This window comes from Marmota marmota, unplaced genomic scaffold, assembly GCF_001458135.2.
Source record: "Marmota marmota marmota unplaced genomic scaffold, marMar, whole genome shotgun sequence".
NCBI classification, from domain to species: domain Eukaryota; kingdom Metazoa; phylum Chordata; class Mammalia; order Rodentia; family Sciuridae; genus Marmota; species Marmota marmota.
Window position 1 is genome coordinate 97,600 of NW_026000143.1, and position 27,871 is coordinate 125,470.

At 37.2% G+C, this 27,871-nt stretch overlaps 1 protein-coding gene across 1 annotated transcript; it reads right to left on the reverse strand.

Annotated features, from left to right (window-relative positions):
• Positions 1-1,004: 1,004 nt before the first annotated feature.
• LOC125611429 lies at positions 1,005-25,080 on the reverse strand. The gene is made up of 13 exons (XM_048786250.1): positions 24,997-25,080; positions 24,754-24,905; positions 14,366-14,461; positions 12,890-12,968; positions 12,157-12,234; positions 10,558-10,656; positions 9,943-9,974; positions 9,775-9,847; positions 7,380-7,456; positions 3,490-3,583; positions 1,971-2,078; positions 1,295-1,323; positions 1,005-1,210 (listed from the first exon to the last, which is right to left on the reverse strand). The coding sequence occupies exons 5-13, from the start codon at positions 12,158-12,160 to the stop codon at positions 1,091-1,093; spliced, it is 636 nt and encodes a 211-aa protein (XP_048642207.1). The 5' UTR covers positions 12,161-12,234; positions 12,890-12,968; positions 14,366-14,461; positions 24,754-24,905; positions 24,997-25,080; the 3' UTR covers positions 1,005-1,090.
• Positions 25,081-27,871: the final 2,791 nt, after the last annotated feature.

The following is a 27,871-nucleotide window of genomic DNA, read 5'->3' on the forward strand; positions in this document are numbered from 1 at the left end:
GAGCAAGCTGCATTCTAAGGTGCGCCATAGCGTGGAGCCCCAAGAAGTGGGTGAAGAGCTTCTCAGCAGCTGAGTGGAAGACGGGTTTTATTCAAATTTCATACTGGACACTCAGAAGGGCTTATGGATTCAGAAAGCTGTGTACCACAAACAAAGACAGCCCACAACCTGCAGGCCAACACCAGAGCAGACCTGCCTCAGACCAAGGGAGGGAGAGGAGAGGAAGTTGCATTCTAAGTTGTGCCTTGGTGTGTGTTGCTAAGAAGAAACCAGGATCAAAAATGCTGCCTGAGCTGCTCTGACCAAAAGCCTGCTCTTCTCTCCATGGATTATGGGAGTGCTGAAGCTGTAGCCATTCTCAGGGAAGAGTGCCACAGTGGTTTCTTTGGTTCACTTATACATATACACACTCACTCCCACAGAAACACAACAACAGGCTCATGGCAGTGCCTATCAAGGGACCTAAGTTTTTCCTGCTGGAACATGTAAGAAATTGGTGCAGATTGGACTATACCCATGAGACTCGGGTTGGAAGGGCGATGGGGAACCTGTGTGTCTGGCAGTGAGCGGCACCAGGACCCGAGCAGGCAGAGAAAAGGTCCCAGAGATGGTGGTTTTTTTGCAAGGAGGTGCAGAGAGGTGCCAGAGGCGAGTAGCAGCCAGGAAGCAGGAGACGGTGAGAGCATGAAACGCTGCAGGCCCAAACAGAGACAAGTGTAAAATGGGTCTGAATTGTCTCAGGATAGAGGGATGGCGAGGACTAATGCCAGAGTACAGGGAAGGAGGGAAAGACATAAGGACAGAGTGAGGCCCAGCTCCTCTTAGGAAAGATTTCTAGGAAGTTTGAGAAGGCAGACCCTTCACATTCTGAGCAGCTAGATCTCCCCAAAGGCTGGAAACAGGGAGAATGGAAACAGGATCAGAGATCCATGAGAAAGCCCCAGTACGAAATCGAGGAGAAGCAGTTTAGAATGGAGGGGATGTGAGAGATCATGTGCTGAGACGACTGCCAGACAGTGGGGTCACATCCTCCCACCTCCTTGGGACAACGACCTTACACGTGGGAAGGCTGCTAGCATTTCAGTTGTTTTCACACAGTGTTCCCCTGGATGTTGTAGTGCAACTTACCTGATCTGACTGTCTCTGCTTCCGCCTTCCCTGGTCCTGGACATGGGTCGGGCTCCTTTACTGTGACGGGGGGCTCAATGTGCTTGGAAAGAAGAGACGACATAAAGAGTGTGCACCTCCCCACTGCAAAGGGAACAATTCAGCATCAGTATAGAGCTTTAATTACCTTCGTGCATTCAGAGGTGTCACGAGATGCTGAAACACAAAGGGAACACACTGTCAACCCAGGTGAAGAGGACAACACAACTCATACCTTCTTGAGTCTCCACATAGAGCAGAGGTGCATGGTTTTGTTCTGCTCAACAGTATGCTATCTGCTGGGTTTCCACGCTGGCTGGTTTAGGCCAAGAGTCACATGACTCAAAGCTAATAGAGGAACTTCGTGAATAGGTTTCCTGAAACATGCAGTTTCTTTCACAAAATTGAGATTATGTGTCAAATAGGCATAAATAAGACAGAAAAGGATACCTATACCAAAGCTAAGGTGCAGACTGATGGGGAGCTCAGCGATCTCCCATGGCAGCCGCAAAGACGGACCCTGAGAGATTCAATGGCAAAGCCCAAGTAAAAACAGAAAAAAAAACCCAGCCAAGGGGCTGGGGTTGTGGCTCAGTCACTGAGCGCTTGCCTTGTACATGTGAGGCCCTGGGTTTGTTTCTCAGTACCACATAAAAAGAAAGAAAGAAACAAACCCAACCTCCCCCCCCCCAAAAAAAAAAACACCATCCAAAGTACATATCTTACTAGAAACCTGTCATTTCTCAACAAAGCAAGACATGTGAAGTAGTGAGCTGAGATACTTTGACAGGGACACTAGGTCACCTATGGTTTGTTTCTCATACCCCTGTGGAACGCTGGTTCCTCTTGTGCATCCTCTTCTCCTGTATTCTCTGGCGTAACCGGATTAGACTTTTGTGATCCCCTCGAGTGAGAACAGATTGATCCCACATCTAAGAAATAAGGTTTGTTCAATGTGAACCATTGAGACATGGCATACCAAAGGGCCAAGATGAAATGGAAGGTCACAGCTTTATTAGATATCAGTGATCTTTCATCACACACATACTCTCTCACACAGAGAGAGAGACACACACAAACACCCATAGATGACCAAGAGTTTTAGTGTTTGAATAATAACTACAGATTTCTGTGTACAAATGAGTTTTATTCTCTGTGAGTTGCTCATTTGTTAAGGGTATTCATGAAGATTTACCTTAGTAAAAAAGTAGGAAAAGAGAAAGAGGGGGGTGGGTGGAGGAGGGAGAAAGAAAGAAGCAGTAGGTATCTTAAAAACAATGCATAATTCTGAAATGTCATTTTGCTCCTCTGAATGACTCTACTTGACCCACAGCCAGCAGCGTGTCTGGTAGGGACTGAGAAGAGACAGTCATGGCTGCAGTTTGTTCCAATAGTACCAGCCCCGCCTGGTTCACATGATGGACGGGTAACAGAGTCTCACATATTTTGGAAACTAGATATACAGACAGCACCTGAATTGCCTGCTCTCAGTTTCCCCATCATTCCCTCCAAGATGACGCAGCTAACTTCCTTTGTTCATTCCCCATTTCAAAACAATATCTCAATCTGTGTCTGGATTCTCTCTGTTTGACCTTCTGTCTATGGATTGTCCCCACTCCTCCTTATTCCCCAATTTAGCGAGGAGACCTAAGAAATATAAATCTTGTACTTGAGTCCCTCCCCCTTTCAAGAGACAAGATCAGAAAGAAAAGAAGATGTATGCAATCGCTTGATCACATTCGATGCTCCAGTGGCTCTGCAGCTAGTTGTGCTAAGGGAAATCCTTTCCTGACCCCTCTACAGCGTGGCCTGCAGATCCTGGTGATTGGCATCAGCTCCACCCTAAGGAGCGCAGATGCACAGAGCAGCTCAGTCAGAATGTGCATTTCCTACAGGGTCCCCAACAGAGGATCTATTAGACTTGGAGAGTGTGGGTCTCTACTTAGTCTGCTGCTCATTTCCCTGCCTCATGTGCCTTTCAAGAACAGTCAGGTTTCCTCCACATGATGGTCCCCAACCTGAAGGGCAAGAAGAATTCATTTCTCCTTCATTTACTCGCTGTGATCTCTCTCTCTGCCCTTCTCAGTGTTTATCACCCTTTCTCCTCTTCAGTGCATGACTTCCAACTCCCCTGTGATCTGTGTCTTGTAAGAAACTAAGAGGGACACTCCCAGTGTAACCTGCGGCTGGACTTTGGGTCTTAACAGAGATAACTCATTATCTTTCTGGCTTTCTCAATTCTACCTGTTTACTAGGTTCATTTCTCCAAGTATTAGAGTAACCAGTGCTCTTGTTAGAATCGATATTCCTTCCCCAGAACTGTGTAGAGTGTGTTGTTCTTACCACGGTCATGTCCGTCTGCTTTCTCCTTTGCTCTATAATGTTTCTCACCAGATGATTGAGATATACGCATCTGCGGATGACCCTCAGAGAATATCTGCAAAATGAATGAACCCACTGAGTTGCATGAAGATTTCATGACCATTCTTTTAGACATCACCCAATTTTCGGTCTTGAAAGCAGCTAAGTAAAATATCGAGAATTAGAGATTGAACAGTCATAATTTCACTAGGGCAACCTAGCATTTTTGTTTCAGATAGAGTTGAACTCTTAAGTTCCTCTGGCTCCTATATTGGTTAAAGCAGAGATGATTTCATTGAAAACACATTCCCTGCCAACATATTAGACATGTATGTACTCTAATAGCCTAAATGCAGTGTGAGCAACCCTATCTCGCATCCCCACGAGAAATACCAATGCCGTATATACTTAAGTAGAACATCTTGAGAAATATACTTAATGTCATGTGGCATCACACATTTTCAAAAATGAATTTACAGAAATTTTTAAATTATGAGACTTGCTGTGAGAAGAGAGTTGGAATTATGTGATGTGAAGCAGAAATGAAACACTGTTGGACTTGCCTCATTTTGGTCATCATGGCCTCACAAGATCTAAAGAGCTTTTAGTAAACGTTTCACTTAGAGGAAATCCAGTTCAATAAAATAACAAAATAAGATAAAGAAATGTTTCTTACTGTTGAAAAACAGCACACGCAATCTGGGTAGATGAAACAACATATTCTCCTGAGAGAGAACTAGAAAGTCCCCCCTGAAGAAAGAGGGCTGTAGAACCACATACAGTATGTCCTTATGTTTTTCAGAGCTGAGTCACAGTGACTGAGTGCTGTGAGGTTTCCAAGTTAAACAGAGCGGCTGTGGAAAAACTCCGGGAACCCGTGTAGAGAGCCGCAGACCCAGTGACGCCCAGAATTTTGGCTTTTAAAATAGTAAATTCACAGGAGAAATATCCTGCTGCAGGGTTAGGGGAAAATTGCAAGGGGTGGAAAAGGGGAAGTTTTCCTCTAATGAACTGAGAAGAATTCTGCCAACCCCATATTTAATGGAGGAAAGAAGTAGACACCTACTCTCATCTCATACATTGTTTGTGACCCTGAAAATAAGAATTTTCACTCTGGAAAGCAGTGTGGAGGTTCCTCAAGAAAGCTAGGACACCAAGCCATAGTATGCCTTTGCATTTATCATAAGGAACTAAGAATCAGCTTATCAGGGAGACACGTCAACTTCGCTGTCTGTAGCAGTGCAATTTGCAACATGCAAGTTATACAACCAGCCCCAAGAAGGATGGATGGATGGACTGCAAATTCCTGCTAGCAGTATCAGGGTGCTGAACAGAAGCCAACTTTACTCAGAGTCCTTTTTCTAGTCATTTCTCATAGATCAGGAATTTAAAAAAATTCCTTACAATACTTTACTGTGTCCTGAATTCAGTATCTCTGGAGGCACACCCAAAACTGTTCAGGCTGGGCTGGGAGAGAAATGACATACAGAGATGCTGAGAGTTCTGGGCAGCTACAGCAGGTCTCAGGATCTACAGAAGGACTAGAAAAACCCAGGGCACTTTCCTTCTGATGTGGTGTTTGCAGTTCTGTGATGTCACGCCAGGGATGTGTCTGGCAGGAAACTCATGGCATGCAGCACCACACATGTGAGCAGACATCCCAGGTACGGTCAACCCAACATAGTCAGGGGCTTTTGGAGTGTTTGCTCCCACTTTTGACATAGAGGTGATTCTAAGCTCTTCCCTTAAAAGAGAAGGGTGATTTCACTGGGTCTGAGAGATGAGAAGGCAGTGCATGTGTTGTAGCTCCCAGGCACAGCTGCAAGCTCTCCTCACAGGATGGCAGTTGTCTGACCTCATACTATGGGCCTACAGTAGAGACGAAGGGAACGTTCTGAAAACTCTCATCAGCACAAGGTGTGCTGTGCCAACTGGACAACCTATAGAGTAGAGGCCAACAGGGGCACTGCACATTCCACATAGGTGCTTGGAGAACAGTGGTTGTGAGGGAGAAAAGCTGTGCAGGAATTCGAGAGGCAGAAAGGTAAAGGAGAGCTGGGGCAAGGTCTGGTGAGAAGACAGGTTCTTGCATTTTCCAGAACAATGCACAGATTCTGCCAACAGACCTCATGTGCCATGCTCAAAGAGTGCCAGGAAACCCCTCGGACACTTGGAATCTTGCACACCCCTGAGATCACCGACTGCAAGAGTCCCCAACTGGGGTCTGCATCACAGACCAGTCCTCAGACTCCATACTGAGAGGGTTTATCAGATAGAAGGACCCTACTCCTGAGTGAAAAAATAAAGTACAGAGGGTGAGTTTTCAGCTCACCAGAAACCTTCCGTGAGCACCCCATGCAAGGAGCTGGGCATAACAGAGAGAAGCTCAGGTGGTACACTTCACTACAATGTCACTAGCAGATCACGTGTGTTTGGGCTGAGAGACCAGAAAAGCGTGGGACGACATCTGCCTCCAAGCAATCCCACCATGGATTTGGATTCTATAGTTGGAGATCGTGGACAGAAATTCCCCAATTTCAATTTATTAACAAGGAGAAATTATACGCTTTTCTCATTGCTCTTGTATTTTGTGTCAGTTATTGTGTAGGGGGTTTCCTCATTCTTTCTTTCTTCCTATTCCATGTCATTTTTCTGAGATCTTGGCTCCTTCCTTATATGTTTCCTCTGTACCCCCTCTTCTTGCCACCTGAAATCCAATACTTTCTCGTTGTTATGACTTTTTCTGCTATTTCACCCTCCAGCTCTGTTTAATCACATCTGTTTCATTCTCCTCCCTTATTAAATTGCATCCTAATAATTTTATGACAACAACTGTCTGTTTTTTCAGCCAGGTGTACACTGTTGTTTCTCACCTCACCTCTCCAATTTGTGGGACCACTTTAAACAAGCCTTTTCTTAATAGGTGATACATGTTCTGCTTTAAGTTGTCATTCTTACTGGAAGTTACCACCTACTCTTAGAAATGTCCTGGTGGGTCATCAATAGCACACAGTGGTCATGTCAAGTTGGGTACTTGACACTGAGATAGCACCCCTGCCCAGGGCACTAAAGGACTTTGCACTGAAGGGCCCACACACATCCTGAGAACAGAAATCCATCCCAATGCTTGCAAAACCTCAGTCTTATTAAACACAGATAAAGTGAAAAGAAAAGGCAAGAAACATTTCAAATTGCTTAATTTCTCCAATAACAGCATTCAAAGACTTTTTTTTGTATCACTCACTAAACAAGTTGGATAAAAATGTCTAATAATATTGACTGCCTTATGGTTTGAAAAGGGGAAAAAAAACCCTAGAGAGTTTCTGCTTTTACCCAAAAGCAATGGTCCCATTCTGGGAAATTTTAGTTTCCTTAATAGGCCATCGGTATCTTCTTTGAGGTTACTATTTGCATTGAGAGACACGCTGATGTCTAGGCTGTATGAAAATCCTTCCCCTTGGCATGAAAGCATGTTCACATGTAAGTAAAAGTGAGCCCCTGGGAGGACCATCCTTAACCCTAAATGCACTCAATGGCCATTGCCACTATATATGTTTATTAATTCAAATGGATATTCACAACTACATTTAACTTCTTTATCATTTAAGGGATTAGAAAAATGGAAGCAGAAACAATATTCAGAAAAATTTCTTTCCTTATCACAAGGATACTATTTACCTGTATGTTATGATAAATTCTAATGCTATTTCCAGATTCATGACCAGTTAAATTCTTTTTGACTTGAGTATTAAATTACCATCTTTGGATTTTGAAGCACTGTAATGAAAGATAATTCAATTTGGCCTTCCGGACTTTCTTAAAACAAGGAAAACGGGAGAAAACCAGGAGTTTAAAAGGATGTGTGTACACACCTGTGGCTGCTTATTTTTGGTGTCGTCAAGACTTTCCTCCTCCTCCTCTTCCGATGATGAGAACCAAAGTGGTTTGGCTGAAAAATGCATGTAAGATTTACTTAAATTACTGAGAACATTAAGACAGAGAGTCTGTCAAAAATAAAAAGTAAGCTTTAATTTTAGGTGACTGTTTACCTTTTTAACTGTTTATTAGTGGGGTATACTTGTGTGTCTTCGGTGATTTAACCCCAGGACTTTGCAATGTTGGAAGTGCTCTGCCACTGAGTTGTATCCAAAAGACCCCCCCCCTTTTTTTTTGAGGCTGGGTCTCTCTAAAGTGTTTGTCCTGACCTGAGACTTGTGTTCCTGTCTCAGCCTCCCAAGTAGCTGGGTTTAGAGGTGATCCACTGTGCCTAGCATATACTATTTCAGGGGATGCTTTTAGTGATATAAAACTTCAACATTCTACCTGGGAGACATTACGTATCACCAGATTCAATACACAAAAATGTCTCAAAGTTATATCCACTCAAGATGAATGAAAAGTTGCCAGAATTAGATTTTAAGAACACTATACAAAGGTGGGGATTCACACTATTTGCTATTCTCTTTCTTCATAATGGTAACTTTTAAAAACAATTACTCATCAATATTCATTTCCACAATGATTGATATTTTTTACACTGTTATCAATGAACACCTTGTATCTGTAACGTTTTTCTTCATTATTCCGAAAAATGTGGTTTTTTTGTAAGACAGTCTGTTTGTTCGGTCCTGCATGATTATGAATCTCTTTGTCATAAAGTGTTTTTTCTTTCCTTGGGGTACCTTAGCATTTCAGCCACTGTTCAACCAGCTGACTTGTAAATTACTCCTTCCCCTGTCTAGTCCTTTGGCTCCTGGACTTGAGGGGACTTCTTTTACATCACCTTGGCAACAACAGTTTATTTTAACCCATAATTGATTAAGTTCCTTGTAAGTAAGAGTAGAGAAAAAGGGTACCAGAGATAGTGGCTTTCCTGGAGCTGAAACTCAGCAGAGACTAAAGGACTAAGGTTACCAGCCAGAGGCAGAAGGTGGGGAGAGCTTGAAAGGCTGTATTTGGACATAGGATCAAGCATTAAATGAGTCTGAAAATAGAGACTGGTGAGAATCAGTGCCAGAGAACGGTGAAGGCAGGGGAAGTGAATCAAGAGTTCGGCTGAACTCATGTTATGAGAGATTTCTGGGTAATTTTAAAAGCTGGCCTTTCATGTTCTAGAGAAAAGTTCATGGTCACATTTGCATTGTAGCTAGATGGCTCCAAATGCTGGGGGTGAGTGTGGAGAGCATATGCGTGAGCAGGCAGCAGAAGTGCCCAATAGAGGGAGGCAGGCCAGAATGGGAAAAGGTCTCAAGAAACACAGAGGATATATCATTTTCTGGGACCAGTGCAGAATGCAGTTTCATTAAATAATAAAGGACAAAGCCAAGTCCCTGGAATATGAGGCTATGGAATATTACACAAAGTTTCAAATGACATGTGAAATAAAATAGCAACTGTTTAAGTTCTTTGGGTTTACCATGTAGTCTTTCCATTTCACATTTTCCTATGTTGAAGGGACTCATTTCAGTGCTTGGAGGGCGATTTCCTTAATTTTGGATTTACCCAACCCTCCCATGAATCAGAGCAGTCTGTGGGAAAAGCTTTGCGGAGAGCCACTGCTTAGCATGCAAAAGGATCTGTGGCTCAGTACACACCATTGAAAATAAACCAAAACACAAACAACCAAGCAAAAAACAAGCAAAGAAAGCATGAAAAGGGAATATACATAATGGTTTGTGTACATAAGTTTGAATTTATAACTCTGGGTTAAAAACAACTTCAGAAAAATAGTAAATTTCTAGAAATACTCTATTAGTTTTACAGGAAATAAATAAAATAAATACCCAATAATACTTTGTATGGATTATCACCATCACATGAGTGACAACAGACACAGAATAAACAGATGTATCAAGTGCAACACAGTTCAATGTAATTATTCCATACAGTGGGTATTATACTAGAAATTAAATTTTAAGTGGGTCTTATTTCACATACTACCCTTAATCCCTGGGTTCAAACAAATATGTTTATGTTCAAATCCCAAGATTTGGAAATTATCAGCAGCTATGCAATAAGCTTTTATAAACTCTAGGAGGAATTCACCTAACAGGCATAAGGATTCCAACTGGGGAACTTTAAATTTAGAAATAATAAAGATTTTTTAGAAATCATTTTGCTGTATCTTTAAAGATATACTTTTAAACTTGTATGCCAAGGTAGATACTGGTTTATTTTTTGTCAAATCCCCCCACTAATTAGCGGAAAATCTCCTAGCATTTCAAATATTTTATTATAGTTCTACAGAACTTGCATTGCAAAATTTACCTGATTTGCATATTCTTTCTTCTGTTCTCCTCACTATATTCTTTTGAAGAAAATACCTCCTGTCTAGGATTGGCTGTATGGGTTTGGAAAACAGATATTAATACATGTTGTACATTTTATAAAATATACAGTCAATAATTCAAGATAAATATAGAAGTTTATAATTACCTTCACAAAACAATGTGTGAAATCCTGAAATGCTGAAAAGCAAGAGAGATATATAATCCACAAAACATAAATATGACAAAACCACCCACACCTTCCTGCTGAATCAACATGGATAGCTTTGATTAAGAATGCTTTAGCTTTTGGGCTTTTGTGTTTGCTGTTTTTTTTTTTTATGAGTACAGCAATATGATTGAAATATACTGAAGGAAAACACCAAATATCAGTTTAATTAAACATGGAGTTAGGTTTCCAAAAGGGAGATTATATTTCCAGTTACCATAAATCTAATAGGCAATGTACACATAACAAGTAAAGGTGTGGACTGATTGAGGGAAGGGGGATATCTAATCAGAGGAGTGAAGCAGGACCTTCAGGGCATAAATATATAAAATGAAGTAAAAACTTAACAGCATGCGTGTTTAGTGTAGCCTATAACAATCACTTAATCAACTTTATTATAGATATATATCCTATTCCTCCATTTGTCCTCCTATATAGTAAGACCAAAGTTGTGATAACAGTCCAGTGGAAAGTATAATTCAGTTGCATTGAGGAAAGTTCTCTGAACTGATAAGCTTAGATATTTACTTATTATAATAATCTATTTTTCCATACCCATGCAGGACAGTGGTGTATCTTCTTTTACTGTATCCTCTGGTCTAACCCACTGAAAGCTGCTTGATTCACTCATTTGAGAAGACATAGGAACCATATCTAATAAATCATGTATAATAAGTATAAAATATTAAAATATGGAAATTCAAAGGGGAAAAGTGAACTGAAATACCAAAGAATTATCAGATATAAATAATCTTTTACATTTCAAATTCATTGGCATATATACAAAGAATAACAAGTTTTGGTATTCAAAGAATAAACCTATAGAGTCTGCTGTTTACACAATGAGCCTGGTTTGGTATATCTTGTTAGACTTTCAAGGATTTTCATGAAATACCTGTCCTATCAGAACATTAGCTATCTAGAAATGAGGACTCGGCTGAGTAATCGAGTGCATTCCTAGCATGCCCAAAGACATGTTTCAGTGAAGGAAAAGTTAACTATCTTTCAAAATATCCAGTGCTTCTGAGATGCTACATTTCTCATCTCAACTACTGACATCAAGGCCACATTCTTCCCTAAGCTTGGTAGTTATGGAGAAGAGAAATGAATAGTCACAGATTGACCCAATTCTACCCGTTTCCTCACTTAGAACCATCTCTGGACCAGTAATTCTCACTTTGGTTTGAAGGCAAATATACTGAAACCAGCTGAAATGCATCCTCTCAGTCTCCTTATTATTACCTTCAAAATTACCTAGCTAATTAATTTTGTTCCCTCCTCATTTCCTCTTCCCTTTGCTTTTCAAAAGCAACCTCTACATCTGTGGTCTTGATTCTTTTTTACATTTATTGTCTGGATTATTTCCACTACTTTTTCTTCCCAGTTTAGCAACTGTATCTTAAAACTACAATTTTCAGGGGATGGGGTTTTTGCTCAGTGGTAGAGCACTTGCCTAGCACGTGTGAAGTACTGGGTTTATGCACCACATAAAAATAAATAAAGGTGTCCATGTATAACTAAAAAAAATCGTTAAAAAATACAACTTTTATGCCTTCATCCTTCTGTCCATCCCCTTTGCCAACAGACATGCTCTGAAAGAAAGCAAGATTTACGCTTTCACTTGTGCTGGTATGCCCTGAAATAAGACACAATGGCCCTTCATTTAGATTTTCTAAAAGGCAGTTAATTCTCTTGCAACTCAGAATGTGGCACGTGGATGAGGAGTATTAGAAGCTTCTTTGAATCCATTAGAGATGTAGAACCAAAGACCTGCTGAGTCAGAACATATATTTTGTACATGGTCCCCAACATATGATTCACTGAAGTTTGAGAGTTCATTGGCATGCTTAATCTTCTACCAATTCCTCTGACTTGCCTAATTAATATTTCTTTTTGCTTTGTTATTTTGTTATTCGTACTGGGGATTGAACCCAGGGTGCCTAACTACTGAGCCACATCCCCAGCCCTTTTTTTAATATATATATTTTATTTAGAGACAGGGTCTTGCTGAATTTCTGAGGGTCTCATTAAGTTACCAAGCTGGCTTTGTGTGAGGACAAGTACATGAAATACTGCATACATGGCATATGTTAAGGGCATCTGAGTGGCAGGCCGCTCCCCTCATGCTAGGCACATGAGCAGCAGGCTGCTTACCCATAGGCACAGTCCTAGGCGCGAGGCCATGTGTTGGGGTCCCTTCACTTGCTCCATGGTCCACTCCTCGACTGGTTGCTGCAAGGACAGTTAGCAAGAAATTGTATTGGTGGCTGCCTATATTCTGCCTAGGTACTGCCTGAGTATATATAGTTAGCTGTGCAATAAAATCAGACCTGCTTCCTGCTTGGTCCACAGCCACACTCTCCTCTACCCTGTGCTGTGGACCTCCTCGCTGAATGAGAGAGACCCCTCGGCTTTGAACTCAAAATCCTCCAGCCTCAGCCTCCAGAGCTACTGGGAATACAGCATGCACCACCATGTGCCTGGCCACTTAATTTACCTATTTGAAATTCTCCCTATCTTGTCCCTCAAATTTAGGTGCATTAGAAGTCATGATCTTTCCAGGGAACATTTTATCAGGCCATGACCAATGTGCACCTTCTTTTTTCTTTTGTTGATGTCTGCAGTCTTTTCTCATTCTTCATTCCCACTCCTCCCCTCCCCTTCCTTATTTCCCAACTTTCCTCTCATCTAAGCAGGTCTGGAAGTGGACCTAATAATTTAGCTCCTCTAGGGACACTCCAACTTACCCTGTGGTTGCAACTTGATAAGATACACTATTTCAATCCCCTTACTATTTCTTATTTTCATTTATTCCACTATTAAAACATACTAGTGCTCATGTCCTACGTAAGCATTCTATCCATGATTTTATAATGAGTGGTCTTACCTTCTATATGTCCATTGACATCATCTTTTGCTGTTTGATGTGCATCACCAGGCAAATGGCCTACATCATTCTGAGGAATCTGAGAGACAATCTGCTAAAATTAATATCACTAACAAGCTGCATGAAGATTTTCTAATCACTATTCTAAGGAGACACCTAATTTTCCAGATTTGAAATAAATTAGACATAAAAACTAGAGAAGTACACATTGAAAATTACTTACCAAAACCACACTAATGTGCATATTTCCACAAGAAAGTTACTTCATTACACCTAACCCTACTGATCACTTACCACTAAAAATAAGAGGACCTTGTATATATAAATATATAATATGTATAACATGTGTAACTTGTATACACACATACATATTCGTATATATAAAATATATAATATGCTACCTATCATTAAACATTTAAAACATTCTAATTATACGCTTTTAGTATTGAACTAAGATATTTTGTTATAGAGACTGAATTATATCACATGAATTAGAAAAGAAGCCATGTTCCCACTATTTTATTCAGGTAAGCAAAGGCTTAAAGAAATCTAGATATCTTTTCATCAAACTTTTACTGATAGGGAAACTAGTTTAATAAAACAATCTTTTTTTAAAAAAGTTTTCTTTCTTTTTCCAATATATGGGTAGAGTATTCATCAGTTTCCACTCAAAAAAATTACAAAAAATTATGGTTATGGGTCAACCAAAGGATAGAAACAGAGGTGAGATTCAATTAAATGTGCCTGTAGGAATCCTGACAGTGAATGTCAGGATTGGTTCTGGTAGAAAACTTGCTGCTACAATCTTCAGAAAGGAGTGCTAAAATCTCCCAGGTCTGGCCATCTCACTATGCTGAGAGGCATGTGAAGGAAGAACTAAAGCAATTATAGTCACTTCCTTGGGTGCTGGGACTCTGTCTTTGAGAGGTCAGAATCTCTGCATGTTTTCCATCTCCAAGACACAGTGACTGCCTCTCTTTACTGGAATTGTGGGTGCCCACCATTTTTGTTCAGATTAACAGGGATGTGTTGAAAGCTTTGGTCAGCAGGAAGAAGCATGGTGTGCTGGTTGGCCGCCTTATAAAATGAAGGGCAGTGGGAACATCTCCCTGTTAAAACAGGTGTTTTGAGATTAGTTACAGAAAAGAAGATGAGTTGTGTATGATTTTGTGGGGCAGAACATTTTTGGAGTGCTTGGAAAAGTCTTGTGAAAAGCCTATTTCCTGAATCTCCTCCAACCAAGCACAGATCCTGCAGGCATCCACCTCTACCATGCTTAGACAAAGTGGGAACAAACACCACAGAGACTTGGAATCTTGCATGATCCTGAGCTCACTGAAAGGAGAAGTCTTGAATTGGGGTTTTCAGCATGGACTGACCCACAGGATCCATGTGTGAGATTTTTGTTGACAGCTCCCTACTATATCCAGAGTTCCATCCCCAGGTACCCAAAAACCAATATCTTGAATGATTTACCTCTTCATATGAAAATGGTCCTATAACACTTCCTGGTAGGCACGGATGAAATTTTTCCACATTCAAGACTCTACAACCAGTATTGGCCTGTTTGGGCTAGAATGAGAAGAAACCAGTACAACTATAGGTGCTCCCCAGAAACACCCCCGAAATGGTGAATTCTAAAACTAGAAGTTGGGGAAGAAAGTGTCTACATTTGAATTACATCAGATAAGAAAATCACATACTTTTCTTGGCACTGCATTTTTTAAGTGACTTTTTATGTATCACTTGTTTTTCACTATTTATATAATCTTTTAATTCTTTTATTTTCTTTGAACTTGTTTTCTTATTTTTAATTTATATTTGCACCATTTTTCTTTTTCATTTGTCATCCTTATTCTCCTTTCTTCCATCTCACCAGTTTTTTTTTCCTATATACTTTAGTATTAATTTTAGAATCACTAATGCCTAAATTTTGGGCATTGTGTATTATTACCAATTCTTCATTGGATACTGGAATTGTAGAGATCATTTTTAAAAGTTTTTGCTTTGGTTATAAATCAACATGTGCTTTGCTTCTAAGTTTTGGCTATTACTGGTGGTTATTCTTTCCTCTTAAAGTGCTTTGGGTTAGTGGTCCCAGCACTTCTTTCAATGAGTTGGGGCTTTGAAAATAGAACCTACACTCTGTCCAGGGCATATACAAAGAGAAATCTGCTCAACAACATGACCCACATCTAAGAGGGGAAGAGAAATCTATTTGAACATCTGCATGTTAAAACAGGAAACATGAGAGAGCAAGGCACTAATACCCAAAGTGCCTAATTCTTCAATAACTGAATCCACATGCATTGATGTGTAGGGTATGCTGAGCAAAGAATTCAAACAATTTATTATGAAAATAGTTTAAGGAACTAAAGGACTAAGAAATAATTTAATGAAGGCAATCCAGGTTTTGAAAGAGCATTCCCACAAGGAAATAGAGTTTCTGAAAAAAAATAGCAAGGCAGAAAATTTGGAAATGATAAGTTTATGAACTCAAATAAAATTCCAAATGGAAAGTACTGCCAGTATATGACATCAGGCAGAAGGAAAAATGTTAAGTTTTGAAGACAAAGTGGATGAAGTAGAACTTTATTACAATAATAAAAAGAAGAGACTTTAAAAAGAACATTCAAGCATTCTAGGTCAACTTTAAAAGACCAATTGCGACTAAGGTCTTGAAGGAAGGAGTGTATATACAGACTAAAGACATAGAAAACTTATTAGATGAACTCACACCAGAAAAAATTCCTTAATTGTGGAAATAAGATGGACATCAGGCATAGAAAGCATTTAGAAGGCCAAATAAACATGGACAAAAAAAGAACCTGTTTGCATTATATTTTGGTTGAAATTCAGAGGAAAGAAAGATTTTTACAAATTCAAGAGAGAAGCACCAAGTCATTGATAAATGGTAATGCATCTGTGATGGAGGTGTCTGCGATCTCAAGGACTGTGGTGGAGTTAAGGAGTTAACGTCCTCCAAGCTCTTGGCAGGCCAGAGCAAGCAAGGACAGCAGACTGTTCTCAGCACATGCTCAGTTGACATGCTCAGACTTGCCAAAAGTTCCTCTTAAGACTGTGGACGTACTTCATGTCCTTCCCTTGTGGTGGAGTTATTTTGGGGAATGTTCTTGTTATCTTATGCTAAGCTGCTAGTATAGATCTAGAATAAAGATTCAGGATATAAATGTAAATATAGCATTGTTTTAAAAAACATATTTTAGTATTTTGTCTGCCTAACCTCAAGGTTGCATTCCACGGCTGGGAATCCACGGTGAACTTTAAAATGCTATCCTTGCCAATAATAAACATCCTGAGCTGCACCAAGCTTTGGATCCCCTGTGTCCCTTGTCCCTTCTTTCTTCTCGCTCAGCTCTTTAGTCCCTGTCAACACATCTGGATAACACTAAGGGCCAGCAGTACATGCAATATTTCAAGAACTGAAACTGAAATACTGTAGTGGGACCCCCTCCCCCCTCCACAAATACATCTTCATTAAGCTTCTCCAGAGACCCTCACCACAACTGTTCTTGGTAACAAAATATCAGCAAAGATCTTTGCAAAATGGCTCAAATGTGTTTGATGCCCTACTTCCTATTGCTCTGCTCCGTCTTGCAAAAACTAAATTTACTTGTGATCTTAATAAATATAATTTGCTTTTGTGGTATAATCTGTAAAATTCCTGACTGCTCTAAGAAATGAGACAATAGGTACCTTCCGAGAACTCACAAAGAGAAATTGCCTTCCTGTAGACCCCTGCAAAAATGTACCTCCAAGCTCCCCTCTCCCCACCACTGGATATAAAGCTCAACTAATGTCTAGACTCGGCATTCAGGCTGCAGAGAATAACCTGCTTCCTGCTAATTCCTCTAGTGTCCAGCTTCATCCGTCCTACTTCAGTACTGCCAGCCTACATTGTTATCTGCATCAAAGTTATTCTCCAGAAATAAAAGCAGAAATAAAGACCTTCCAAGACAAGAATAAAATGACCTATGATAACTAAACTATCACCACAGAAGATTCACAATGGAATTCTATATACACAAGATTAAAATAAATCATGGGAGAATATAAAAGAATAAATGTCACTATAAGTGTAGATAAGCAAATGAAAATTAAGAGTAAATCCTATAATATAAAGAAACACGCCTCACTGTTCTAACATGGATTCACATTGTGTTAATTACCAACTTGAAAGACTGAAATAATAAACAAGACCCAAATGAATACTGTTTACAAGAAACACACCTGACTTGCAAAGATGTTCACAGAATAAGATCAAAGGAAAGATATTTCATGTATATGAAAGCCAAAAAAAAAAAAGAGAGAAAAGAAAAAGAAAAAAAGAAACCCAGTGGTAGCTATTTTCAAACTTGACAAAGCAGATTTCAAGCAACAATTACCCAAAGGCGGCAAAGAAGGTTACTACATACTGCTAAAGGGAAAAATCCAACAAGAAGATAAATCACTGTAAATATTTATATGTGAATGGCAATGCAACCAATTTTATAAAATAATCACTATTCAGCCTAAAGATATAGATAGGACCCAATAAAAAATACCATCAGTGTGGGTGACTTTAACACCACTCTCACCAGTGACTGGTTATGTGGACAAAAAGTTCTTAGATAGACGTCACTTTTACTTCACATCATGTCACCTTAACAGTTGTCTACACATTATTTCATCTGAGAAGAGCAGAACTCATTCTTTTTCACAATATAAGAAACTTTCTTTAAAACAGATCATATACTATGATACAAAGCAAGTTTTAATAAATACAAAATAATTCACTCCACCCCTTATCATATCACAACGGATTGCTATTAGAAAACAATACAGACAGCCTTTTTAACAAGTGAGTCTGCGAAAAATGGATATACACATGAAGAACAAAACTTGATTCTTATCTCTCACCCTCAGAAAAATCAACTCAGAGTGGAACAAATTACACAAGAAACTCTGCAAGTGCTAGATAAAACTGTAAGCTGAACTCTTTGACATAATTACACAAGCATCAATTGCTTTAACAAAACTCCTAAAGCCTAAGAAATAAAACCCAAGAATCAATAAGTAGGATGGCATCAAATAAAAAAAAAAAACCTTCTGAACACCAAAGGAAACAAATAAGACATGAAGACAGAGCCTATCGAATGGGAGATCTTTGCCACCTGATCCAGAAATGGGGGTTAATATCCAGAATATATAGAGAACTCAAAAAGCTTATCACCAAAAAAATTAATAACCCACAGAATAAATGGACAAAACTAAAGGGATCCCTTTTAAAAGAAATAGAAATGGACAATAAACATGAAAAAAAATGAACATCTCCAGCACTTTGGGAAATACAAACTACATTGAGATTTTATCTTACTCTCTTCGGAATGACAGTTATCAAGAACATAAGTAATAGTAAATGTTGATGAGGATGAAGAAAAAAAGTACACTTGTACATTGTTGGTGGGACTGCAAATTAGTACAAACATTCTGGAAAGCAACAGAGATTCCTCAAAACATTAGGTATTATCCAACTCCCAGTCCTTGGTATATACTCAAAAAGATTTAAAGTCAGCTTATTATAGGGATGAAGCCACATAGAAGTTTATGGCAGCAAAATTCAAAATAGACAGGCTATCAATAAAAGCCTAAGTGCCAACCAACAGATTAATGTATAAAGAAAATGTGACATACATACATAATGGAGTTCTACTCAGTCATCTTTGAGAAACAAATAATGGTGTTTGCTACTAAATGAATGGAACTGGAAAATGCCCTGCTAAATGAAATAGCTCAAACTGAATATATTCTTTTCACTCATAAAACAAGGGGAAATTCGGGGGAGATTCCATGAAAATAGAAGAGAGGTCAGTGGAGCAGAGGAAGGAGATTGAGAGGGATGGAGGGACTGCCAAAGGAAGTGTGGTGGAATGAACCTGAACAAACTTTCCTGTGTGCACTTAGGAATATATCACACTGAACTTGACCTTTATGTATATCAATAATGCACTAATTAAAACAACTACAAATAAATACAAGAAAGATCAGTGGAGTAGAAGAAAGATAACAGAAGGAGGGAAAGGGAGAATACTGAGGACCAAACTGGAAAAAAAATATACACAATGCTTGTATAATTATTTCAAAATAAACCCAAATATTATGTATGAAATAATGAGATAATTAAGAAGTAAAACTACAGAAACTGCATGAACACTTGAAGAATTAACAATATATTTGCATAATCAAAGGGAGAAAATTTTTTTAAAAACCTCAGAATCAAATGATAATTGAAACACAGCATCCACACATTTATGGGATACAGTAAAAGCAGTTCTTTTTTTCCCTTTTCTTTTATTGAGGCATCATATGTATACATAACAGTGGGATTCATTACACCATATACAGAAATGCACATAACATTTCTGACCAATCTTACTACTCAGTAGCTTTTTCTCCTTCCAATGTGCCTCTCCTGATCCACCAAAAGCAGTTGTATGAGGGCAGTTTATAGCAATGGCTACCTACATTTAAAAATCAGAGATATTTCAAATTAAAAACCTCATGATGCATCACAGGTTCTAAGAAAAACATCAGTAAATCAATTCTAAAACCAATACAATAGAAGAAATGTCAGAGCCAAAATTATAAAATAGAAAATAAAAAGCCCACAACATAGTAATAATGAAACAGATAGTTGGTAGTTGAAAAGGTAAATAAGATTGTTAAACCCTTAGCCAAGAAGATACAAATGAATAAAGCTAGAAACAAAAACAGAAATATTACAACAGACACCACTGAAATCCAGAGGATCTCTAGAGACTATTTGGAAAACATATTTTAATTAATGGGAAAATCTAGACTGTTTTAAAGACTTAAAATTGGAACACATAAAAAATCTAAAAGATATTGATAAAATATGGCCTAAAAAATTTGAATCAAAGGGATAGAGAAAAACAGCTCAATAAAAAGCAATTAAATTGAAGAAATAATAACAAGTCTCCAGGACCAGAGGTGAGTGTAGGGCTGAATTTTATCAGGTATTTAAAGAAGAACTTAATATTAATCCCTCTATTACCTGTAAGAGCAAAGGAAAGACATTTCAAAAGCAATTCGGCAAAATATTACCCCGATTGGAAAAGTGAATATGGACACAATGAGGGAAAAACTAGAGACCAATATCCTTAGGGAACATGGTATAAAAAATTCTCATAAAATCTTTGCAAACCACATTCAACATCACATTATAAAAGAATATACAGTGTCAGGCATGGTGGTATAGGTCTATATTCTCAGAAAGGCAGGAGGTCGTTTGGCACACTGTAATTTCAAAGCCAGCCTGGGCAATTTAGTGAGACCTGTATCCAAGTGAACAATAAGAGGGGCTGGGGATGTGGATCAGTGGCACAGTGCTCCTCGTTTGAGTCTCTAGGGTCACATACAAAAAAAAAAAAAATTATACATGATGATCAAGCTGGTTTTGCTCCAGGATGATTCAATACATGCAAATCAATAAAACTAATACACCCCATATAGAATTAAGGGCAAAACTACAGGATTATTTCAGCGGGTACAGAAAAAGCCTTTGACAAAATTCAATGGCCCTTCATGACAAAGCCCTGAGGAACTAGAACTAGGAGGAACTTATAATAAGATAATAAAGACCAAGTATATCAGATCCAAAGTCAATAGTATTGTCAACAGGAAACTTTTCTCTAAAATCAGGAAAAAGACAAGGATGTTTATTGTCACAACTCTCACTAATCACAGTACTTAAAAGTTTAGACAAGAGAAAGAAATAAAAGGGATTCAAACAGAAAAGTTAAAATATTAAATTATCTCTATGTGCAAATGATTAGAAGATCATAAATGTTATACCATGAGAATTCTAGTTCTGATGAATAAATTCATCAGAGTAACAGGATACAAAATAAACATAAAAATAAATCATTTGTTTATATACTAATAGCAACACTGGTGAGAATGAAACCAGGGTAACAGCTTATTCAAATAACTTTAAAAATAGCTAGGAATAACCCTAACCAAGAAAGTGAATGACCTGTTCAAAGAAAATAACAGAGTAATGAGAAAGGAAACTAAAGAAGGCAATACAAAGTAGAAAGATCTCCTATGTTCATGGAGAGGTACAATCAATATTGTGAAAATGGCCATAGTACCATAGGTGAATTATAGATTCCATATTGTCCAATTCAAATTCAAATGATTTTCTTCACAGCAATGGGAAAAAAAAACCTACTCCTAATTTTTATGGAAGAAAAAAAAAAAGACTTAGACAAAGTGATGCTGATCATAAGAGCAACAATAGATATAACACAATGCCCAATTTCAAAATATAAAACAGAGCCATGGTAACAAAAACCATGGTCCTGGTGCAAAGAAAGACCCATGGACCAATGGATAGAAGAGAAGACAGAGAGCCAAACCCACACAGGTACAGTCATGTGACTCTAAGCAAAGATGCCAAAAACATCTTGTTGGAAAAAAGACAAAAGACATTTTAGAAACAGTGTTGGGAAAACTAGATATCCATATGCAGAAAAAGAAAACTAGATGCCTATTTTCTAACAGTATACAAGAGTTTATTCAAAAAAGGATTAAAGACATAACTACCAGACTAGAAACTACAACAACTAGAAGAAAATATATGGAAAACACTTCAGTAGGTAGGCAATGACTTCCTGAATAGAGCTCCCTATGGCTCAGGAAACAAAAGCAACAATAGATAAGATGGAGTGCATCAAACTAAAACCTTCCTGCATAGTAAGTGGAACACATAACAGTAAGAAGACAGTAACAGTAGCCTCCAGAATGGGAGAAAAGCTTTGCCAGCTACTTTTCTGACAGATGGTTAATATCCTGAAAATATTAACTCAAACATCTTAACACCAGAAACACAAAAACCTTTTCAATCAATAAGCAAATGCACAGCCAGTTCTCAAAATAATCAGTACAAATGGCCAACACTTAGGTGAGAAAATGCATAACAACTTTACCAATCAGGGAAATGCAAATCAAAACAACATCAAGCTCCCATTTTCCACCATTCAGAAAAGTAATCATCAAGAAAGCAAATAACACTAGGAAGAATTTAGAAGAAAAAAACTCTTATATGTTCTTGGCACCACCACAAATTATTATAAATTATTATACCTCTATGGAAATCAGTATGAAGGCTACTCAAAAAACTAACATAGACCTACTTAATGATCCAACTATACAACTCTTCAGTATTTATTAGAAAATATTTAAAGTCAGCGTTCATTAGAGATACACATATGCTCATCTTTATCATGACACTATTCATAATAGGCAAGTTATAGAATCAGGATAGATGCTTGTAAAATAAGACAATGGAAAAAGAAAATGTGGTATATATACACAAGGAAGATTTCTATGCATAGATAACAAAATGAAGTCAATTTTAGGAAAACGAATTAAACTGGGAAACATCATGTTAAACAATATGAGCCAGACTTAGAAAAAAAATATCATATATTGCTCTCATATGGAAAACTAGAGGTGGGAAATGTTCAACATGAAAAAAGATGGATAATAAATTTTATCCATTAGCGTAGATAAAATTGGGAGTATGGAAATGGTAATGGGCAAACTAAAATCCATATGCAACAAAATGAAATTAAACTACTCTCACCATGCACCAAACTCAAAGTGGATCAAGGACCTAGGAATTAAACCATAGACTCTGCATCTAATAAAAGAAAAAGTAGGCCCTAATCTTCATTATGTGGGATTAGGCCCCAACTTCCTTAATAAGACTCCTATAGGGCAAGAATTAAAACCAAGAATCAATAAATGGGATGGAATCCAACTAAAAAGTTTCTTCTTGGTAAATTTTTACCCCTCACACATCAGATAGAGAACTAATGTCTAGGGTATATAAAGAACTCAAAAAGCTAAGCACCAAAAACAAACAAACAAACAAACAAAAACCCAAATAACCCAATCAACAAATGGGCCAAGAATCTGATGGAGTGCATCAAACATACACTTCTCAGAAGAGGACATACAATCAATCAACAAACATATGAAAAAATGTTCATCATCTTTAGCAATTAGAGAAATGCAAATCAAAACTACTCTAAGATATCATCTCACTGCAGTCAGAATGGCAGCTATTATGAAGACAAATAATAAGCTTTGGTGAGGATGTGGGGAAAAAAGGCACACTCATACACACACAGCTGGTGGGACTACAAATTGGTGCAGCCAATATGGAAAGCAGTTTGGAGATTCCTTGGAAATCTGGAAATAGAACCTCCATTTGACCCAGCTATCCCTCTCCTCAGTTTATACCCAAAGGACTTAAAAACAGCATACTACAGGGACACAGCCACATCAATGTTTATAGCACCAAAATTCACAATAGCTAAACTGTGGAGCCAACCTAGATGCCCTTCAGTGGATGCATGGATTAAAAAAAATGTGGCATATATATATACAACTAAATTTTACTCAGCAATAAAAAAAGAATAAAATCATAGCATTTTTAGGTAAATGGATGGAGTTGGAGAAGATAATGCTAAGTGAACTTAGTCAACCCCAAAAAACAAATGCCAAATGTTTTCTCTGATATAAGGAGGCTGACTCATAGTGGGGTAGGGAGAGGGAGCATGGGAGGAATAGATGAGTTCTAGATAGGAAATAGGGGAGGGAGGGATAGGAAGTAGTCAGGGGATTAGCAAGGATGGTGGAATGTGATGGACGTCATTATCCAAAGTACATGTATGAAGACACAAATTGGTGTCAACATACTTTATATACAACTACAGATGAAAAATTGTGCTGTATATTTGTAATGAGAATTGTAATGCATTGCTCTGTCATTTTTTTAAATCAATAAAAAAAATTGGGAATAGAACCTCTGGAGGTTCTATTCTTCTAGAGGAAGGAATGTTCAAGATATGACTGGGGGAGTATAATTGATCTATATGTACATACAAATATGCCACAGTGAAATTTTGTGTATACTTAAGGTGCAATTTTTAAATTTTGGCTATCTTTTTTTTAATTTTTAGAAGTTACTTTATCATGTTCATTACCCTATTACTTGTTTTGATTAGATTTATATTTTTCTTTGACTAGCAGTACCTATTTATATGTATTTTTTAATTTTATTGGTTTCTTTTTAATTATATGTGACAGTAGAGTCCATTTTGATATAATTCAACAAGCATTGACTATCTTAATAGTTTTAAAACTATATTAACTGGTGCTAAATATAAATTACTTGAAGCTTTAATAAGAACAGAAGCAAAGAAAACATTGATTTCTTAAGTATCTAAAATATGCCACATTTATTTGCTTATTTTTCTATTCATTATAATCACAAAATGGTTGTGATGGTAATCTCACACCCTGCCTCCTGGTCATTCAAGAATATCAAAGAGTAAATGATAGACATATTTGACACATTATTGTATATATCCAGCATGTACTTCTCCTAAACATTCCTATGTTTGGCCTAATATTGAGTTGCTGCTCCCCTTCATTTCACTACTTCTTATTTTAAATATCAGCCATCTTGACTCTTTTATTCAATCTGGAAACTTATCCTTTCCTTCATAAATGAATTCTTCCTATGCATCCCTTTTTCCCAGCTTCATATTCATCAAGCTCTTCTTCTGCCTTCTTTTCTATTTCTTTCCTTCCATAAGGGCACACCAAAGAAGTGTTTATTCCCACCACATTCTGTCAATGTTAATTCTCTATATATACCTCACCTATTGTTATCCTTGTTTTTCTATTATAACCTTGTTATAGGATGTTTGTCATCATGGAAGGTGATATGTGAAAAAAAATGGAAAGAGTTTTTAAAAACGCATTACCTTTGAGTCAGGTGATGGAAAGAAAGGAGAATCATTCTTTATTTTGATTGCCTGTACCAGTGTGGTTTCAACTACTTCCTTCTTTTGACTGGCAGGGGTACTGCTGTCAGGTAAGTTTTCACTCCTTTGGTTCCCAGTGTCATATTTTGCTTCTGACAGTAAAAACAAAATAAACAGTATATAAAAATTCTGTAATTTCAATCAATAAGCAGCACAACAACAGGCAGTCTCCAAATAGCTTACCATCCTTCGTGGATTGCCTGGAAGCTTTAGTTAATTTTCCTCCTTCTTCCAGGATGTTCTAGGAAGAAAAAAAATCGATTAAGGTATAATAAAAAACCAAAGTTGATGAAATAATTAATGTTCTCTACTATTGAAGGGTATATGAGAAAGAGCAGAGGTTTCTGAGTCATTCCGACGTATACTCAAACTCCAGTTCTCTCACTACTAAGACATACCTTCTCATGGGGTAAGGATTATGAGCCTTGACAGAGATCTCCAAAATGTCACTCCCCTTATCTCCAATTGATTGTTACACAAATACTGAAATCCATTATACCATTTTCTTCAGCTGAATTGATGTAGGATAAACATTGTAGCCATCTGTATTTAGACTACTTTTGAAAAATGAGTAACATTTTGAGAAATTATGTGTGATATTTTAAGGTGTTTTTATGACTTACAATGGCATGAATTACCTCTTGAGGGGAAAACATAAGACATGAGCTTTTAGAGTATCTATTAAATGAGATTTATTGGATTCAAAAACAGTAGAAGTTTTGTCCATCTTATGTGTTAAATAGCTAAAGATAAATGCTCATACAAATTTTGCTTCTTCCAAGAAAAAGAAGAATGAAAAAAGCAATCTTGTGGGGGCAATATCAATGAATAAAAACAACACAGAATTGCTAAACAGAAACATTAACTCAAACCTTGGTGACAGAGATGGCACAATGAATAGACACTGAAGAGATGTTTTCTGCAGGGAACTATTAAGTATTAAAGTAAGTTGTTGTTTTAGAAAGGGATGTATGTTCTTTTTATTCCAGTACCTTCATATAATTAAGTTAACAAAACAATAAGATATAAAATATTTTTTTTAAAAAAAACAGGTGGCACTGCCAACCACATCACCAGGTTTGCTTGGCATAGTTAACAAGACACTGAAATAAGTCGTTTTTAAAAAAATAAGAGAAAAGGAAGAACAAGCAAATCTTCATCTAAAGTCCAAATCTAAATTCAAGTTTGAAGCAGGCTTGGAGGATATTCTGGTTCCTACTTCCATATTTATGACATTAATCTAACTTGTTTATTCCTCCTTTATGGCACTAATTTGAGATAACTTACTCAAACTTTACATCCCATATATTAAAAGAGAATAAAATTTAAAGCATGTTTTTTAATTCAGTAGGCTTAATTACTAGTTATCTCATGCATATTATATTACTTAGGGCATTTCATTAAGTAGACATTTATTTTGTCACATTTACTCATGTTCAACACTATATATAACATCAGCTTTTAGAAACGTGCATTTCTCCAGGCCAAATGAACTCATTTAATGTAAATAATAACATAATAGCATTCTAAATGGAATACAGTATGTTAGATGTATACTTATTTCCCCCAAAATAAAAATTACACCCTTCTTACTCACATAATATTTAGCTCTTCATGACTGAAATAAAATTAAAGTCACTTTAAAAAAAGAGAGGTCTTTTACATTTGAAACCTTATTCTAGCTGCTCCAGGATATTTGCAAATATATTTCCTAACTTGGAATAATTCATAAAACTGGTAGAGTTTTACAATGAATATTTAAATCACTAAATACAGAAACACCTAAAATTTAAAATTTCAGAATGTGACATAGGATTTGATTATTTCAAAGAACAATAATTCTGAAAGTTTTACCATACAATTATTGAGAGTCTCTGCTTCCAGAACTGGTTATTACTTTGCACAGGCCATCTATTTTTTGATTAGATGGAGAGGAAATTTTTAGAAAAAGTTCATTACCTCACATTTGTTTTTATTTTTATTGGTCCTTTTCAGTTATACAGCACAATAGAAGTTATATACTAGGATATCATTATAAAACCATAGAATAAAATTTGTTCTAATTCAGGACCTAGTATTTTCCCTCTGTTCTACTGATCTTTCTGCTACTTATTTATAGTTTTTAAAATTAGTGTCACTTTTAGTGGAAAGACTCAGAAAGTAAGGATATGCAAAAGCCCTTTTTAATACAAGTATTAAGATACAAATCCTAGATTTCTGACTTGCCACAATTCCTAATATTATTTTAGTATAAATATAGAGCCAAGGATAGAAATAGAGAAAAAGCTTTCCTAAAATGTTATGATACTAAAACATCAAGGGTCCAAGTAAAAAAAAGCAACTTGCAATGTACATCATACATTCCAAACTAAAGGCACCAGGGAAATCCCAGGATTCTATAAAAATTAATTTAGATATGGGTTGTAAGTTATGTAAGTATGATTTACAAAGGACAGTAATATAAACTGACTACTCAAAAGATCCTTGACTAAATTTCACATTTCCTCTGCAGTTAGAAAGCTATTCCTAATGCAATTTTTCTGTCACTATGTGTTTTCCAGCCTATCTTTTCTTCCAGCCCCCAAGACGCTCAGGTACTTGAGAGAACAATGATACAAACAACTTTTTGATTCAACATCATTCTCTAAAACAGATTCTTCTTAGCAAATTTTCATATAAAATGTCAGAAAAAAATATAGCTAAATTTTAGGCATTAATACCTTAAAATACAAAATTCAGAGCAAGAACATGAATTTCATCAAAGATCACTTTACCTTAATATGAGCTTCATAATTGCCCTCACCCTTTGCCAGGCAGGAATCACCTGGATCAGATTTTTCAGGAGATCTTTAGAGCAAAAATGTATAACAAGAACGGGTGAGTGGTTTTCTTTTTAAAATAAACTCTGTTTAACGTTTAGGTAAAATTTATTAAGTGGTATTTCTTGATTGATATAATTAAAATATGACCTCTTTTTTTTTAAAAAAAAAAAAGCTCATATTTACCTCATTCTGCCTCTACTGCTCTGAATCTATGAGATATTCAATGAAGGCACTCT